The 20,659-nt window shown below is 35.7% G+C and overlaps 1 protein-coding gene across 3 annotated transcripts in view; it reads right to left on the reverse strand.

Moving 5' to 3' along the window:
* CRPPA (CDP-L-ribitol pyrophosphorylase A) overlaps positions 1-20,659 on the reverse strand; it is a 431,068-nt gene that overhangs the window by 292,637 nt on the left and 117,772 nt on the right. For all 3 annotated transcript variants that reach the window (XR_007460022.1, XR_007460021.1, XM_049641571.1), the window contains exon 5: positions 20,561-20,606. Coding sequence is in view for 1 of the 3 variants with exons in the window: in XM_049641571.1 (XP_049497528.1) it covers positions 20,561-20,606 (46 nt within the window). In the remaining 2 variants the exon portion in view is untranslated. The remainder of the gene's footprint in view (positions 1-20,560; positions 20,607-20,659) is intronic.

The raw sequence follows: 20,659 nt of genomic DNA on the forward strand, positions 1-20,659 counted from the left end.
ACATAAAGCTATCTCTCTCAAACATATGTAAGCATGCAGCCAGGATTTTCCTTATACCCAGATATGAATTACTGTGTTACTAATCTGCCAGAATTTTCCTTATACCCAGGTATGAATTACTGTGTTACTAATCTGAGTGGTCCTAAGGCAAGGCCCTGCAGTGTAAAGTTTCAGAAACAGAAATTTACACACACTTTGGCTGTAATAAGCCACTCACAAAGCTGATGTTCAGGCAGTACCCAGCAACAGAGTAATGGGAGTCCTTATGGTCAGCAATCATTCTGGTAGCCAGTGCATTTATTCTAATTAATCCATATGGATGCCATACTAAGTAAGTGGCTTTAATATTGTCTTTACTTTTTACCAAGGTAGACAGTTTTAAACATCATTTCTCTCAATCATAACAAGCAGAAATTCTCCCCATTTTATAGATTGAGTCTATACAGCCAGTAAGTTGCCTAAAGTCACAGAGCCATGAAATTATAAATTTCTGTTCTCTAACTCAAATCTATGTGAAGTTAGTATCCTAAAGGGTATTTTTTTCTTTCACATTGGTCTGCATTTTTATTTTGCTTTTATTACAAATTTTACATTGAATTTTATCCTTTGTTTTTCTCTACCATAAAATCACCGACTCCTAAACTCAGTAAACTCTAATTTATTTGATAACTTCTGATTTCCCACACCACTCCAAAGTTTTAGCACAGGGCACCAACAAGAAGGTATTGACAGTCATTTGTTTTGAGGCTGTGTGCTAGGATCATGACTAAGACCGATTTTGATGGGCTGAATGAATTTTGTCCCCTATCAAATTCATTGTGGTGTAGCAGGATTCTTGCACAGAGCCATGACAGTGAGCCTTTTCCTTCCAGGAACAAACTTTATTCCTGCCGGCACTGCTCAGTTGGGTTGGTACCCCAAGAACTGAGCCCTGAACTCCACGTGGCATAGTTTTTTATATATATATATTTTTTTACTTCTTTGTCCCTCATATATGTAAGATACAAACATGTACTCTGATTAAGTGGTCCCATGTTACAAGGTTGTGAGGGATGTTGTTATGTACGGGTATAATTAGGTTGCCTTTTTTTTGTTTTTTGTTTTGTTTTCCTTAGGGAGGGGATGCTTCCACAGTGGGAGCTCTAACCCTAAGCATCCTCAGATTGTGACCATATTTGGAGACAAGAGACTGTAAAAGGTCATCAGGTTAAAATGAGGACAATTAGAGTGAGCCCTAATCCAACATGACTGTTTTCTTTGTAAAATGACAAATACAAATTAATGGAAAAATTATCAAAGTCAAGCACCATATAAATTTTTTATAAGAGAACACTTCTAAAAATAATGAAGGTGTGCCAGAAATATGTGCCTATGAAGCCAATCAAAATTGCAATCTACTATTTTACAACAAGCTAAAAAACATACAGGTAATGAAACCAAACATTAGAGAACTATATAATTTAGAATTTACAAACACAGAAATTAGGTGGTAGTCCTCAGTAAAGAATGTAAAGTAAAAGACTATTTCAGAAACAAAGACTATACAAATATGACATAGGTACTAAATTAACAGATAATTTAAGATAAAAAGTTAAAAATGAAAAATAGTTTTAAATTAAAAATGAAGAGATAAGAATCCAGTAAAGTTACATATATTGAAGGTGGATAAAGATGATCCAACATAAATGTAATAGGAATCCATGAAGAATACTGACATTTTTATTTACACACACACACTCAGATCACATATAAATATCCTCAAAAATTTACCAAGAAAAAACATTACCAAGACATTTTCTAGTAAAATTACTTGACTTAAAAAAAAAAAAAAAACAAAAAAACATCATTCCTTTGGTCACCTAGACAAAAGAATAGAGATAATAAAGGTAATGAAACAATCATCAGAATGTATTCAATAAAAACAAAGGAACATATTTAAGTTATTCAAGGAAAAAATTATGAGCCAAGATTTTATATTCAGCAAAAATGACTTTCAAGTATAAAGCACACAATTATCAACTTGAATTAAGAAAATGATTTTCCTGTGAATATTTCCTAGGGAATGTACTAGAGCTCAAGTTTCAAACAACCAAAGTCTAGAGACACATATATACAATGACTGAGGAACAGCATAAAATAGTTACTTGCAGAACTGTGACTAAATAATGTCTAAAATTAACTGAATACAGTAATAATGGCTATATAATCTGGAAATATACAGTATCAACAAGAAAATGCAACAGGAGAATGAATGGAACATATAAAAAAATATGTAACTTTTTTCAGAAATAGTCTTGGTTGATAATACCTACACTTTGAGACCTGGAGGGTACACCGTTGAATAAAGTATCTGAATGATTGTACAATATTCTGTTAATTCCTGTATCTTTGAAAACCAAGGTTCTTATTGGGGTGGAATTAAAATAGAATAATGAACTGGAAGTATCATATAAATTTATGAAGTATTTCATCTTTATGTAAACACACACACACAAAATAATTGGTAAGTTTAGAGAATGAAGAGAATGAATTTATTCAGTTGAATACTAATAAAAGAAAATAACCATTTATCTTTCTATGGAAACTGTTCACTGGGTAAATAAAGTATAGATGAGAAGTGTTTATGAAATTACCTCAACTAATACACGAAAACTAATTAAAGGAATTAAAATGTCATGATTTTTAACACCACCTCCACATATTAGGAAATCTAGTCACTGGATATCAATGGCTGCTATCATCAGAAAATAAGAGGGGCGCCTGGGTGGCTCAGTCAGTTGAGCGTCCGACTTTGGCTCAGGTTGTGATCTCACAGTTCATGAGTTTGAGCCCAGCGTCAGGCTCTGTGCTCAGAACTCAGAGCCTGGAGTCTGCTTCGGGTTCTGTGTCTCCCTCTCTCTCTCTGCCCCGTCCCCACTGATGCTCTGTCTCTCTCTGTCTTAAAAATAAATAAAACATTTAAAAAAAAAAAAGACAAGAAAATAAGAGATAACCAAACATTTGGTGTGTAATAAAAAACTCACACCACCTCTTATCTTACCAAAGAGATGAAACTAAATCTTACTAAGTTTCTAGAGCCAGCTAACACTTTGTAGAAGACAGAAAAACATACAGAAATATGCATAATTGAACCATGCAAGAATATACACTCATCAAAATTCAAAATAGGAAAAAATCTACACATCGCATAAACTGGGTTCATCAGGCAACAAAGTTTAAGCAAAATAAAACGATGGGGAACCGGTAGGGTAAGTGAGATTAAACAGGTCATTAATAAACACACACACACAACTAAACCAAAGTGTTTAGAAATGTACATTTGAGTGATAAAGCTCAGAAGAAATATGGGGAAAATGCTGTAAAATCTGGATAGAGATAGAACAAGTTGTAATTGCCTAAGAATACAAGAAAAAGTCTCTGCTGTGGGTGGGAAAGTTCTATTCTTGATCTGGGTGCTATTACACAGATATGCACATTATTCTTTAAGGTACAAATTTGGTTTGGATTTCTGTATCTGTGGTTTGGTAATAAAACGTTTTAAAAAACATATGCAAGTATACTACTGTTTTCATCCATCCTTCTTTCATTCAGAAAACATCTTTATATATGATCAGAGGACAGGATAAAGGTCTGGAGTGTATCACATGAGGAAAACTAACCAACTGTTAAAACAATGTGTGAACTTTGAAACGTTTAAGAGAAAAGCTAAAAACATCCAGACCCAGGAGCATTATTTTTATTCACAGGGCACTAGGCATTAAAAATTCAAGTTACCACAGAGAGACCTTTAAATTCTAATTCATGAAAGCAATGTTACTAATAAATAAAAGATACTAACACCCTTTCAATAAAAACAATTGAGGCACAGAGTAACTCAGCCAAATCACTGGATGATTTCTCACTCGGTAATTTACAAATCATACTATGTATAATATAATAAATGTATATTCTAAGCAAAGTCGTTTGATGCAGGCAAAACCATTATGTCGTTCTTACAGGTAAAGATTTAAATGATTTTCCTGGGCTTAATTTGGCTAGTGACCTGAGGAGCCAAGATTCAAACCAGGCAAATTAGTCTAGAATTGAAGCCCTCAACCATTGCACATGCTGATAAAACATATAAGGAAGATAGGTAATTTCCTAATTCAGGAATCCCCCCACACACACACTTTTTTTTTTTTCTAATTGGAGCCACACATGTCAAATGGTAGTCTCACAGATTCATGGAGTAAATAAGATTCTCTGCAGTTTCCAACAAACCTTTGCAATAGAAAATGACATTAGAGTGGGGAAAATAGGAAGTCTTCTTTCATTGTTTTTAATTACATAACTAGCAAACTTCCAACACTTTATTTAATAAATTAAAACTCCAATGCTACCTCTATGTGACACTCCTAAAATAGAAAGAGCATCTTCCGGGCCATGTGAAGATATACTGATCTCTAGCTTTCTCTGCATTGGTATGCACTAAAATTACCTTTATGTCATCTCCCTAATTTTAATACATTGTAAGTTTGTGTAACCACAACATCAGGATACAAAGCAGGTCAATCTCTCATATCATCTCTTTGTTCTCACCCCCTCTGAAGTTCCTTACTACAGGCATCCTCTGTGCTACGAGTCCAAGATAGGGCTCCATCTCACGAACCCGTGTTACCATCATCTGAGCTGAAACCAAGAGTCAGGCACTTACTTAACTGACTGAACCACTCAGGCTCCCCTCTTCAGGGCTTTTGATCCCCTTGTGTAACATGCTTTGCCATCTAAAACTTAGCCACCTTTGGTTAGGGTATGTGGTTTAGCAAAATACATTCTTGTACAACATGTTGTCCAAAATGTTTAATTCCAGGGGCACCTGGGTGGTTCATTGAGTTAAGCATCTGACTCTTGATCGCAGTTTAGGTCATGATCTCATGGTTCCTGAGTTGGAGCCCCACATCAGGCTTTGTGCTGACAGTGTACAGCCTACTTGTGATTCTCTTTCTCTCTCTCTGCCCCTCTCCAACTTGGGCATGCTTTCTTTCTCTGTCTCAAAATAACTAAATTAACTTTAAAACAATGTTTTATTCCAATGTTTTTCTGAAGTCCTTCATAGGACATAGGAAATATTATGTAGACATTCTTAAGTTTATGAATCAGGCCAAACACTAATTTGTAATATACTCATCTTTTAAAAGTTCATCTTATTATCCTTGAACACTGGACTTCTTGGTAGACATGAAATACAGGGTCTTCCTTCAAGGGTTAGAAAACACATATAATTTGGGGTTTTTGCATTCAACTTCAGAAAACAGTAAAATGAAAAATTTCTAACATGCGCAACCTTCTCTTTACCATCTGAAAACCCAATGACACATTAAGAGGAGCACGGGAAAAAAGTTTGGGGGGCACCTGGCTGACTCAGTCAGGTAAGCAGCCAGCTCTTGATTTCAGCTCAGGTCATGATCTCACAGTTCATAAGGTTAAGCCCTGCATTGGGTGACAGCACAGAGCCTGCTTGCAATTCTACTATCCCTCTCCCCCCCCCGCCCCTCCCCCACCCCAGCTCTCTTTCTCAAAGTAAACAATAAACATTAAAAAGAAAAAAAGAGGAACAAGGAATATCTAGACATGTGCCTGCAACTAATAACCAGTAAGAACTCAAGAGTGCTCAGGATTGTATTAATTTTTACAAGAAGGTTTCAAAACATCTTTCAGTAGAGAAAAACCTAAATACTAAGTTATTAGTAAGTTCCACAAGTGAGCAAAAAAATCCAGGCCAGCCTTCAATTTTCTTAGAAACATCCAATACCGTGACTTCATCAAGACTCATCATTCACTTTGCTGACCTCTTCAGCCAAAATGTTAGTGTTCTTAGGTATATAAGAAACTATCAAATCCAATACTGCTCATCTCCAAAAGATATATCTAGCCCTAATCCATTCAAAATGAAGGCAGTCCTCTTCCATTCCCCTGTTGAGTTCCTTGAATCAACAGCAAATCGTATTTTCTGTCTTACAGCAAGGATTTTAAAAGAGTATTAAACAGAACCATCACAGCTGAGCCCTGATATCCCTGTTTTCATTTAAACTACAGGAAAAAGCTTCAGGTTTCTCTAAACACCTTCATAGAGGAAGCTATTAGAACAGGAAAAGGGGCAGCATACAATCGAGAAAGGAAAAAAAGCCAACAAGTCATGTCTCCAGGACAAGCAGAAAATAGGGATGGTACAGAGAGTCTTGCAAGAAAACCACACATACCCACTTTAATAGGTCAAACTGATCTTCAGAGAAGTTAGTTCTATTGTTGACTGTCCCTGTTTCAACTGAAGGGCAATAGTACACAGGCAGATACTTTTTTCCCAAGATTTGTTATGTCTGATCTTAACCACATTTTTGAATTAGTCATTGAATACAGGATGAAGTTTCCTGCCTTTCCTACTTACAACTAAAAGTAAGGAGCAGACATGTAATATCTTGTCCCATGGCATATTTTTACATGTAAGATATTACTGTTTTCCAAGTAAATGATGCCATATATTTATATATATTGCTTTTCAAAGTATATATATTCTGACTTAACAGAAATGTGAAATACATTTTTTAAAATCTAATGACTCACCAAGATATTTACAAAATGTATTATTGCTTTAAGCATAAACGTTCATTTAGAGTTTTTGTTGTTTTATATCCTACCTACATCAGAGTCAAGTATAACTGTCTTTTGTCTTATCAAGTCTTATTTAGCTAATTGCTTGATAACTCACTGTGACCTTAGAAGTTTTTGAATATGACAGATTTACTTCCCTATGCTTTAGTGAGCATCTCACTAATGACAAATAAATTATAAAATTAAAGTCAACTCTACTTTCTCTAATCTTCACCCAAATATTTAACTTTCCAATTTACATTCTTTTACAGTAAGATTCCAAGGAAACCAAACTGCTATTAAATCATTTGCAACCCTCCTGTTCTAACTAATTAAAGCTTGACGCAAATGTTCTTACAGATTCTCGTAAGATACAGTCACAGTACTACTTACAAGACAGTGAAGAACAAAAACTATTATGTATAAAGGAGTTACAGTATTAATGTGAAAATGTGGAAAATGAATAATCACAGTGAAAAGCCAGATACATCAAAAATTACAGTTTGTATGTAAATCTTAGCTGTCACTTTGCATTGTACAAAAGCATGGTTAATGACATAAATGGTGTCATCGCTGGGTATTTAACAAGAAAAACCTGCTAAAGACATACTACAGATGCAGAGCATTGTCCTGTTACAGATGTAGAAAACCTGATTTAAAATTTCTCATTCTTTCAATTTGATTTAAAAACCTAAAAATACATTACACTTAAGATGCCATGACTTTAAGTGTAAATATTAAAAAAATCAAAAATATATTAAGACATGAGTTTCTGCATATGCATAAAATACATATTATCACAATGAGTCTTCCTAATTCTCAGTAACACTGAATTTTATTCACATGTAATTTTACCTTGTTCCATGCAGTCAAATCCAGTTTTAATGTATAAGCTACTTTCAATGTGTAAGCACAAGATGATTCAACTGCTTGCCTACTGGGATAATTTTCTAAAACACTGTATGAAACATAAAAAAGCAGGCTTATGGGTTTTATAGCTTACGTGTTAAAAAAGCACAACAGTAAAAGAACTGCCTTTATCAGTGACGTTGAAAAAAATGTATTTTCAGAATAAAGTCTGTTTCTGAATAGATGTTTTCGAGAAATCAAAGTCAATTTACTTTAACAAATGGAAAACATTAGATAATGATTGGTAAGACATGAAATTTTAGGTAAACATTAGCTATTTTTAATTAATATTAACTGAAGCCATGTAAAAATTAAATTTTCCTTTTTTATTATTTTGTTTTTCCATGTTTACATAAACCATCTTATGACAAGAGGCACCATGAGGCTTTTTTTAATAACACAAACTTACTTAGGTTTGTATAATTATAACCAAGAAAGAATAAAATACTATTTTTCAACAGTTGTTAACCAAAAAATTAAATATATTCAAAGATTAGATAGGTTATGATAGATCAGAAAGATTATGATACAAAATAAATACAATCTCTTATGTAAAAGTTCTATAGGGGAGGCGCCTGGGTCACTCAATCAGTTAAGCATCTGACTTCAGCTCAGTTCATGATCTCGCAGTTCATGGATTGGAGTCCCACGTCAGGCTCTGTGCTGACAGTGAGGAGCCAGGAGCCTGCTTCGGATTCTGTGCCTCCTCTGTCTCTATCCACCCCTCCCCCTATTCATGCTCTGTCTCTCTCTCAAAAAATAAGTAAACATTAAAAAAAAAAAAAGTTAAATAAAAATAAATAAATAAATACATACATACATACATACATACATACATACATACATACTCTATGGGTTATTTTCTGCGAAAATCTTAGAATATTGCTCTTTTGCCAAGATAAGGTCAGTCAGCCTATTAAATTAAGTGTTGGTTGGGAATGTCTGTATGTCATGTCAATCTAAATTAAGTATGTTACCGCTGGCATCTGTTAACACTAATAGTTTGGGGACATCTGAGCAAGCAAAGCAGGCTTGGGTGGGCTTAACCAGCTTGTGTAAAGTATAATACCTCTTCATTAAGAAGATGTTTACAAACTTACCACGTAAGTTCAATGTCTTGTTGAGCTTAATGACGCTACTCTAGCAAAGTTTGTTTTAAATTTCACTCTTTACCTCAGAAAAAGGAGCAGTAAAATGGTGATGGGAATCCCTATAGCATTTGGCCTGGAAAGCAAGATGGTCCAATTTCCTGTCTTCTGCAAACCAGCTTAAACCAGTTTAAAGCCTGGAGTTTTAAAGGTCAGAGGGTGTGGCTGACGACTTTGCTCTGCTTTTAGAGAGAAGATTAGCAAACAATACACGGATAGGCATCTTGAAAAGAGGGACCAGAAGAGTGCCTGGGGCACACAGTGGGGAGGTTAATTGCTCATCTCAGAGCACTACCTAGAGAGGAAGCATTCAGTGACAGACTCCTCCAGGAACAAAGGAACTGGGAGGCACCACCTTCCTACCGCATCACTCAGCATAACCACAGAGCCACTTGCAGGAACTAACACAACACCTCCACCTAACTAGCTTACACCAAGCTCTACCTCCCCCATACTCCCATGCAACTATACTTCCCAGTCTCACTTGCCTGAGTCCCAGCACAGCAGGCCTCATCCCCCAGAAGACCAGCTCAAATCCCTGCTCAGATCACACCTCCTGATTCGAGAGTTGTGCAGAGCCTCACTTCTGGCAGTGGTGGCAACAGGTCTCATCACAAGCAGACCAGAACACACCTACTTAAAGCACCACATTCTGGAAAGGGACCAAATCTTGCCCATATGAGGCAAAGAAAGCCTCCACAGATGACCGGCCTGAAGGATAAAGTGGCCAGGACAAAATAGCAGAGTGCACAGAGCATACAGTGGAGACACTCCTGGAAACACTAGATCCTAGGGAAGAGGGGGACTGCACTAAAGGGCACTCCTGGACCTCTTCTTCATAAGGCCATTATCTTCAAGGACAGGAGATGGAGCTGACTTTCCTAATGCAGAGAAACAGGCACAGAGACTTAGACAAAATGAGAAGACAGGGAAATGTATCCCCAGGGAAAGAACAGAACAAGGCCATGACTTATAGCTAAGCAAAATAAATATAAATAACATGCCTGAAGGACTGTGTAAAGGATCCTAAGGATTCTCACTAGACTTGAGGAAAACAGTGGAAAATATCAGTGAGACCCTTAACACAAAGGAATAAGAAAACAGATATAAAGGGCTCAATACAAGAAATGAGAAATACAATTGATAGAATGAACAGCAGGATGGAAGAAGCAGAGGAACAAATGAATGACAAAGACAACAGAGTAATGCAAAGTAATAAAATTTTAAAAAATAGACAAAAAAGATTTATACCACATGAGAATAGACTTAGGGAACTCAGTGATTCAATCAAATGTAATGACATTAATATTACAAGAGTCCAAGAAGTAGGGAGAGAAAAGGAGGCAGAAAAATTATTTGAAGAAATAGTAGTTGAAAACTTCCATACTCTGGGGAAGAAAACAGATTATCTGGATCTAGGATGCACAGAGAACCCTCAACAAAATCAACAAAAGCAGATCCACAGCAAGAAACACTGTCATTAAATTCAGAAAATATAATGATAAAGACAAAAAATTAAAAACATCAAAACAAAAGAAGACAGTAACATAGAACGGAAAACCAATAAGGCTAACAGGGACTTTCTGAGCAGAAACTTTGCAAGCCAGAAGGGAGATGCATGATATATTCAAAGCGCTAAATGGGAAAAATCTGCAGTCAAGAATACTCTATCCAGAAAGGCTATCATTCAGAATAGGAGACACAAAGTTTCCCAGACAATCAAAAACTAAATGAGGTCATGACCATTAAATTAGTACTGCAAGAAATATTGAAGGGGACTCTTTGAGTTGAAAGGAGACCAAAGTGACAGTATGAAGGTAGGAAACAAAAGAAGTAAAAATGAGTATATTTGTTTAAAAAATTCAGTCAAGAAACTCACAAAATAAAGTAAAATATGACAACATGTACCCAAAATATGGGGAGGAGAAAAGTAAAAATAGGTTCAACCTTAAGCGACCACCAACTTAACACAGACCACCAAATGCAGAAGTCATACACAAATCTAATGGTAACCATATTTTAAAAACCACTAGTAAATATGTAAAGAATATAGACAAAGAAATACCAATGGATCATTAAAGAAAATCAACAAACCATGAAAGAAAGGATCAGAGAAAATCTTCAGAAACAACCACAAACACAAATAATAAAAGGGAAATAAATACATGTCTATCAATAATTACTTTGAATGTTACTGGACTAAATGCTCCAACCAAAAAGATACAGGGTGAGAGAGTGGAGTTTTTAAAACAAAACAAAACAAAACAAAAAAAAAACATTCATCTATATGCTGTCTGGCAGAGTCTCATTTTAGAGCTAAAGACACTTGCAGATTGAAAGTGAGGGGGTAGAAAAACATCTATTATGCAAATGGGTGTCAAAAGAAAGCCAGGGTAACAACGCTGTATCAGACAAAATAGACTTTAAAACAATAACTGTAACAAGAGACAAATAAGGATACCTTCTATAATAAAGGGAACAATCCAACACAAGGATATAACAACTGTAAATATTTATGCACCCAACATAGAAGCACCCAAATAATAAAACAGTTAATAACAAAAATAAAGGAATTAATCAATAATAATAGTAGAGGACTTTAACACCTCACTGATGTCAATGGACCTATCATCAGAACAGAAAATCAACAACAATGGCTTTGAATGACATACTCAAATAGATGGATTTAACAGATATATTCAGAATACTGCATTCTAAAACAGTAGAATACAAAATATTTCCAAGTACACATGGGACATTTTCCAGAATACATCACATATTAGTCCACAAATCAAGCCTCAACAAATTCAAGAAGACTGAAGTTATACCATGCATCTTTTCTGACCACAATGTTAGGACATCAGAAGTTAACCACACACACACACACACACACACACACACACACACACACACACACAAATATATATATACACACATACACACACACACACACACACACACACACACACACACACGGAAAGACTACAAATACATGGAGGTTAAACAGCATGCTACTAAACAATGAATGGGTCAACGAAGAAATAAAATAATAAATTTAAAACTACATGGCAACAACTGAAAATAAAAACTCAATGGTCCAAAACCTTAGGGATGCAGCCAAAGTGGTTCTATGAGAGAAGTTTCTAGCAATACAGGCCTACTTCAAGGAGCAAGAAAAGTCTCAAAAAACATAATCTTACATCTAAAGGAGCTAGGAAAACAAAAAACAAAAAACCTAAAACCTGCAGAAGGAAGGAAATAATAAAGTTTAGAGAAGAAATAAATGATACAGAAACTAAAACAATAATAAAACAGATGAATAGAACCAGGAGCTGTTTGTGGAAGAAAAAAAAATAAAATCTATAATCTTCTAACCAGACTTATCAAGATAAAAAAAAAAAAAAAAAAAAAGCCTAAAATACTATCACAAAAAAGCAGACAAATAACAACCAACACTACAGAAATACAAACAAGTTTAAGAAAATATTATGAAAAACTATATGCCAACAAATAGGTTGACCTAGAAGAAATTGATAAATTTCTAGAAACACATAAACTACAAAAACTGAAAAAAAATTGAACAGGCTGATAACCAGCAAATAAATTCAATCAGTAATGAAAATACTGCCAAAAAACAAAATTCCAAGACCAGATGGTTTCACAAGAGAAATCTGCCAAACATTTAAAGAAGAATTAATACTCTTCTCAAACTATTCAAATAAATAGAAAAAGAAGGACAACTTCCTTAATTAATTAATTAATTCTACAAAGTCAGCATTATCCTGATATCCAAACCATATAAAGAAACCAAAGAAAAGAGAACTAACGCTAATATCTCTGATGGACATTGAAACAAAAATCCTCAACAAAATGCTAGCAATGATTTTAAAAAATCATTCACCAAGATCAAGTGGTATTTATTCCCGGGTTGCAAGGGTGGTTTAATATTCACAAATCAATCAATGTGATATATTACATCAATAGTAGAAAGGATAAGAGCCATAAGATCATTGTAATTGATGCAGAAAAACACACTTGACAGAGAACAACATCTTCTTATGACAAAAAACCCTCAAAAAGAGGTTTAGAGAGGGGCACCTGGGTGGCTCAGTTGGTTAAGTGTCCAACTTTGGCTCAGGTCATGATCTCACGGTTCATGGGTTCCAGCCCTGTGTTGGGCTCTATGCTGACAGTTCAGAGCCTGGAGCTTGCTTTGGATTCTGTGTCTCTCTCTCGACCTCTCCCTCACTTGCACTCTCTCAAAAATAAATAAATAAAAATTTAAAGAATAGGTTTAGAAGGACCATACCTCCATATAATAAAGGACATCTATGAAGAAAACTGAGCTAATATCATCCCTAGTGGCAAAAAACTGACAGCTTTTCCCTTAACACCAGGAACAAGACAAGGACATCCACTCTCAACACTTTTATTCAACATAGTACTTCAAGTCCTAGCCTCAGCAATCAGACAACAAAAAGAAATAAGATGAATCCATTTTAGGAAAGAAGAAACCAAACTTTGACTGCACATGGCATCATAATATATATAGAAAACCCTTAAGACTCCACCAAAAAACTGCTACAACTGATAAATTTAGTAAAGGTACAGGATACAAAATCAATATACAGAAATTTGTTGTGTTTCTATACACTAACAATGAAGCAGCAGAAAGAGAATTTTTTAAAAATCCCATTTATAACATCACCAAAAAATAAGATACCTAAGAATAAACTCAAAGAGGTGAAAGACCCATACTGTGAAAGCTATAAATCACTGATGAAAGAAATTCAAGAAAACACCAACAAAGGGAAATATGTTCCATGCTTATGTATTCAAAGAGCAAAGTTGTTAAAATGTCTCTACTACCCAAAGTAATCTACACAATTAATGTGATCTCTATCAAAATACCAACAGCATTTTTCACAAAACTGGAACAAACAATCCTAAAATATGTATGGAACTACAAAAGACCCCTAATAGCCAAATCAGTCTTGAAAAAGGAAAGCAAAGCTGGAGGTATAACAATTCTAAAATTCAAGTTATATTACAAAGTTGTAGCCATCCAAACAGTATGGTCCTGGCACAAAAAGAGACACATACATCAATACAAAAGAAAAGAAAACCCAGAAATAAACCTACAACTATATGGTCATTAATGTTTGACAAAGGAAGGATATCCAAGGGGGAAAGACAGTCTCTTCAACAAATCGTGCTGGGAAAACTGGAAAGACACAAGCAAAAGAATGAAACTGGACCATTTTCTCACACCACACACAAAAGTAAAATCAAAATGAATTAAAGACCTAAATGTGAGACCTGAAACCATAAAAATCTTAGAAGTGAACAAAGGCAGTAACCTCTTTGACATTGGCTATAGCAACTTTTTTCTAGATAGGTCTCTTGAGACAAAGGAAACAAAAGCAAAAATAAACATGGAAGTACATCAAAATGAAAAGTTACTGCACAGTTAAGGAAACAATCAACAGAACTAAAAGGCAACCTATGGAATGGGAGAGGGTATTTGCAAACGACATGTCAGATGACGGGCTAATATGCAAAACACAGAAAGAATATATAAAACTGAACACCCAAAACACAAATAATCCAATTTAAAAATGGGCAGAAGACATGAACACACACTTCTCCAAAGAAGACATTCACATGGCCAATAGACATATGAAAAGATGCTCAATATCACTTATATTCAGGGAAATACAAATCAAAACTACAATGAGATATTATGTCACACCTGTCAGAAAGACTAAAATCAACAAGACAAGAAACAACAGGTGTTGCCGAGGGTGTGGAGAAAGGGGAACCCTCTTGCACTGTTTGTGGGAATGCAAACTGGTGCAGCCACTCTGGAAAACAGTATGGAGGTTCCTCAAAAAGTTAAAAATAATATTATCCTACGGTCCAGCAATCGCACTACTGGGTATTCATCCAAAGAATACAAAAACAATAATCCAAAGGGATACATGCACCTCTCTGTTTATAGCAGCATTATTTACAAGTATCAAACTATGGAAATAGTCCAAGTACCCATCAATTGATGGATAAAAATGTGGTATATATACAAGGGAATATTATTCAACCATAAAAATGAATGTAACCTTGCCATTTGCAACAACATGGTTGTAGCTAGAGAGCATTATGCTAAGTGAAATAAGTCACAGAAGGACAAATACCACATGATTTCACTTATGTAGAATTTAAAAACCATAACACATGAGCAAAGGAAAAAAGAGAGACAAAACAAGAAACAATCCCTTAATTATTATAGAGAACTGATGGTTATGAGAGGAGAGGTGAGGTAGTTGGGTGGGGGATAGGTTAAATAGGTGATGGGGAGTAAGAATGGCACTTGCTGTGATGAGCACCGGGTGTTGTATGGAACTGTTGGATCACTATATTGTACACATGAAACTAATGGTCACTGTCTGTTTAAATGGAATTTAAGTACCTTTTTTTTAAATGTTTATTTGTTTTGAGAGACACAGTGCATGTGCGAGCAGGGGAGGTGCAGAGATAGAGAATCCCGAACAGGGTCTGTGCTGTCAGTGTGAAGTATGACATGGGGCTCGATCTCAGGAACCATGAGATCATGACCTGAGCTAAAATCAAGTCAGACACCTAAGCAAGTAAGCCACCCAGATGCCCCCTACCTAAATAAAAACGTTAAGGGATGCCTGAGTGGCTCGGTCAGTGAAGCGTCCAACCTTGGCTCACGTCATAATCTCATGGTCACTGAGTTTAAGCCCCACATCAGGCTCTGTGCTGACAGCTCACAGCCTGGAGCCTGCTTCAGATTCTGTGTCTCCCTCTCTCTCTCTGCTCTTCCCTTTCTCGCTCTCTGTCTCTCTTTAAATACACATTTAAAAAAATTGTTTTAACTATAAAAAACAAAATACAAAAAACGATGCTTTGTTTTACCTCACAGTAAATTTGTGATTAACTATATGATTTTCAACACACACAACTGTGTGAACAAATAGAACACTTTATACACACATTTACTATTATCAAATACTTCACTATAGATGCAAATCTATATAAATATACTGATGCTAAAATAAACCTCAAAATATGACTTATCTAAAAATACAAAAATAGAAGTCAAATTTCTAGACGCTACAAGCAACAATTTTAGTCAAAAGCTTGGTTAAGGTTAGTTACATCAAAATTCCCACACTGAACAACAACAACAACAGCAACAAAAAATGGACTTTAACAAACATTCAGATGGACCAAAACATGGATGCTATTCTAGTGAGAAATAAATTGGGGAGTACAAAATGCACTTGCGAGACATGCCATAAAACAAGAAATGTTTTATAGAGTCTTAAAATACCTATACAAGAAAATGCTTTCATCAGAAGGTAATTTGTTGAGCAGCAATGATTGGAATTCAAGTGAAAAAAGCAGCTGAGGAAGGACGATTTACAGAATGAAAACTTCCAACCTTCATCTTGGAAATGGACAACTGGTATGGCTAGATGAACATTCAACTACCAGAATTAACAAAGAACAAAACTAAACAGTAACCAACCAATCATTTTGAAACTATTGCTTTGAGTTTTTATTTTTACTTATCCTTTTGGCATGTCTAGAAATCTACTATTTTAGTATTATGTTTTTCCCACACTCTCTAGAAGAATAATACACTGTGTGGTTAGTGCAGCACTATAAGAGAACATGTCCACCTTCGACTATGTGGTTGGACACTCTTCATCAGGCCACAATCAGATTCGGGTAGGCTGAATTTTATAAACCCTAGGCTATCCTGGCTAAAAGAGCACTAATGAAGCTAATATCCACTACAGTACTCAGCATGAGTAACTCATGAATCAGAGGTGCCAAGTGGCCACGCCCCAGAGCAAAGTCAGACTTAAAGACAAAAAGAGAACTGGGTTTAAATTGTGCATCTTGCTCTTACTGTGTGACCAAGAGAAAAGTACTAAATCTAAACCTCTGTTTAACTCATCTCCAAAAGGGGAGGAATATTATCTCTATTATAGCATTATAGTTAAAAAAAAAAAAAAAAAATGAGGTAATGTATTTAAATGTTATAAGGGCCATCTATTCCAAACCCTGGTTTTCAACTTTGACATAAAAGTCATACATGTGATTTTATATCATCTTTTATATCATCTTTGAGAAAATATATATATAATATAGGGACTGATACATGGGGGTCTCAATATGTACCTGTCAGAAGCAGGTAAAGTGGTATGGTTGGAGAAAAAGGCCACTTGTCCCCATTATTTAAATTTTTTCGACTCGAAGGAACAAACCCTTGCCATAGCCTACAACATACAAGTCCATTCAGTTAAACTCAGTGTTACAGGCTACATAAGAAAAAAGAAGAGACAACCTCTCATCTTCACAGAGTCAATCTAAAAGCGTATGACACCAAGTAATGGGCAATGCTGAAATCCAAGATTGCCTTAAAATAGCAAATTTAATCATGGTTTTCCTATATAAATTTGGTGGTAAAATAAGACCTGAATTTGGACTAGATGCTTCATACTCTTCACTCCTGTACTAGATATAAACATTCTTGCATTCTAATTTCCACTATGTGGTAAGGTCCTTAATCCCCACTACTGATGTGACTTGTTGGGTGCTGCATGAACTTCTGAAAAAAAATCAGTATTCCAAATTTCAAAACACATGCAGTCCAAGAATTTCAGAGAAGACAGTTTGAACAATCTCTGCATAAGCAAAAAAAGAGGCAACAGCTGCATTAAGAGATAAACTACTGAAGATAGAAACTTGTAGTTTAAGAATTTCTGTCTTAAAGCAGTACTTGCTTAGAACCCTTGATTATTTATTCCAATATGGACACAGTGACACAACTTACATCATTAAGTTCTTGGAGAACCAAGAGATGATACCCATGAAATGCTTTAAACATTGTCTGACACAAAGTTAGTACCCAATAAATGCCATGTTATAGTAGTGTCTAGAAAAATATTTTGAACAGTTACTAGGAAAAGGCAAAGAGATGAGTATGTAGCTCACTCTACTATATATCGTATTTTATTTTGCAATTTTAGTTTAAAAAATCCAAGGGTATTCGTTGGCCTATGTCACACATGTTTGTTTCTCCTATCAGGCCTCAGAACTAGAATTAGTGCAAGTCACAAAGGTACGTAGCCATTTCAGGTATGCAAACAAGCATTTGGAGCTGATAAAGTACAGTAAGACTTCAAGCTCTTAATGCAGTAATAATATTATCTGAAAAGAAATGATCTATGAAAGACTCAAGAGCAGCCTAGAGGAATGTTTCCAGAATTTAACATACAAACTAATGATCCAGAGTTTTTGTTAAAAATCATATTCTGATTTAATGTGGTGGGGTCACACATTCTGCATGCGAGTTTTCAGGTAACCTCAACTCTGTTGATCTAGAAGCCCACACTGAGAGTACAGGAGGCCCCAGAGCAGTGGCCCTCCCAGTATATCCACAATATCACAATCTCCTGGGAAGACAGAAATGCAAACCCTAGAGCATAAGGAAAACCTTGGAGATCACTGATGAGCTCTTTCCATCCAGTCATATTAGTTACTCTGAGAATAAAAGACTACTTTTTTAAAAAATACTTTACAAATAAAAATAAGGGCACCTGGGTGGCTCCAACAGTTAAGTGTCCGACTTCAGCCCAGGTCATGATCTCACAGTTCATGGGTTCGAGCCCCATATCAATCTCTGTGCTGACAGCTTTGGATTCTGTGTCTCCCTCTTTCTGCCCCTTCCCCATTCATGCTGTGTCCCTCTCAAAAATAAACATTAAATTTTTTAAAGAAAATAAAAATAAAAATAGCACACTAAAACATGTTGTGTAAATAAGAAAAGCAATTTATCTCTATACAATTTCCAAAAGTATAATCCCTACAATTATACTTCAAATGTAGACTTTTATAAGAATCCTGATCTGATAAACACTAGGCAAATATAATTTGTAGAATCCTCAGTAGGACCACTTACCACCTACTCACAAAGTAAGTCATGTCCATTTTACCTAGGTAACAAAGGTATGATTGTGTAAGGAAACCAGACTAGTCTTCTATTTCCATGTGCTGAGAGCATAAGTAACCACATCATGGTTTAGCCAACTTGTCCACAGTAATGTTTACATAATGCCTGCTTATTGTGTAAATACATGTCGACATTTTGATTTACTACTATAGATGATCTGTTTGCATACACAGATACACAGATGTATAAATAATGGTACATTAATGGTTTGAAACACAATATTCTTGAAGGACAAAAACCTTAAGGGTAAATTACAAACATACAATGTCATGATCAGAGAAAAGATTTCAGTTTTGTGAATGGGAAGCCAATTGATAATTCAAAATTTGGGGAAAACCTACTTAACAAACGGATGCATTGAGAATTCAGATTCGGCATTTTTTTTTCAACTTCCAAGCTTGAATACAGATGTTCAGCTCTCAGTCAAAACCTAAGCACACAGGTCAATCCTTTATTTCAAAGGAGTCAGTAAAAGACTGTAAAGCACCACACCTGCTTCAGGATTAGCACTGTAATTTTTGCTAGGACCACAGATTTTTTAATTTGTTTTAATATTTATTCACTTTTGAGAGATAGAGCGTGTGGGGTGGAGGGGCAGAGAGAGAGACAGAGACAGAGACAGAGAGGGAGATGCAGAATCTGAAGCAGGCTCCAGGCTCTGAGCTGTGAGTACAGAGCCCAATGCAGGACTTGGAACTATGAGATCATAACCTAAGCTGAGGTTGGACACCTAACCGACCCAGCCACTCAGGCGCCCCTTAGGACAACGGTTTTCTAACAGTGATTCTCTCAAGATACATCTTAGATGTTGCATCCAGGGGAAGAGTACCTCAGGTGCCTAGTGAATACAGGCCAGGCATGCTGTTCAACAACCTACCATGGATCAAACAGTCTCCACCACAAAGAATTACCTGACCTCAAATACCAAGGGTGCTAGGGTTAAGAAACGCTGATTTAAGTGACAGAGGCTGCCAAGATACACACTCAACGTGCTTGGTGCATCATCATTGCATTCCTAGCACGGTGTTCAGCACAACAACAAATATTTGTTGATAATCAAATAACTACCTTGGTGTAGATGGGAGACGAAGAACAATGGTAAAGGGGTTATTACACGTGTAGTATCTAAATTCCAAAACAAAATCACAGTTATTGTCAAAACTGAAAAGAAATTTAACAAATCATCTAGCTTTACTTCTCTAGTTGGGGGAAAAATAGCTTCATACAAACATGATATACAGTGTACTAGTGTGGCAGTGTAATAAGGGTGCAGTGGAAGCTGGCCTCTTCGTAAAAGTAAGTCTCCTAAGTTAATTAAAGTCAGTTTTTACTTCTAATAGTATAAGGATCCCATCCTTTTCTTTTTTTTAATTTTTTTTAACATTTATTTATTTTTGAGAGACAGAGACAGACAGAATATGAGCAGGGGAGGGGCAGAGAGAGAGGGAGACAGAAATCCAAAGCAGGCTGCAGGCTCCGAGGTGTCAGCACAGAGCCCAACGCGGGGCCCGAACTCACAAACCGCAAGATCATGACCTGAGCCGAAGTTGGACGCTTAACCTACTGAGCCACCCAAGCGCCCCAGGGTCCCATCCTTTTCTAAGTATTTCCTCTATAAAAATTAAAACTAATGTGACATAAATAATAAGTGATATTTCACAAGCAGGAAACACAAAATGTAATTGTTTTCCAAAAACACCAAATCACAGACCTCTGTGGCCTACAGGCATTTATACTTCTGAGAATTCTGGGATTTAAAATGTCATGAGAAATTCTAAACTGGCTTACATTTTTGAAACACAGGAACTGACAGTCACAAGGCCAAACATACCCTTAATAATCGATTCAGCTGCATACAGATCTCGTTTGTAGGTCACCTAAAGGACCAAAAAAAAAAAAAAAAAAAAAAAAAAAAAAAAAAAAAAAAAAA

The sequence above is a fragment of the Panthera uncia genome, chromosome A2, assembly GCF_023721935.1.
Source record: "Panthera uncia isolate 11264 chromosome A2, Puncia_PCG_1.0, whole genome shotgun sequence".
NCBI classification, from domain to species: domain Eukaryota; kingdom Metazoa; phylum Chordata; class Mammalia; order Carnivora; family Felidae; genus Panthera; species Panthera uncia.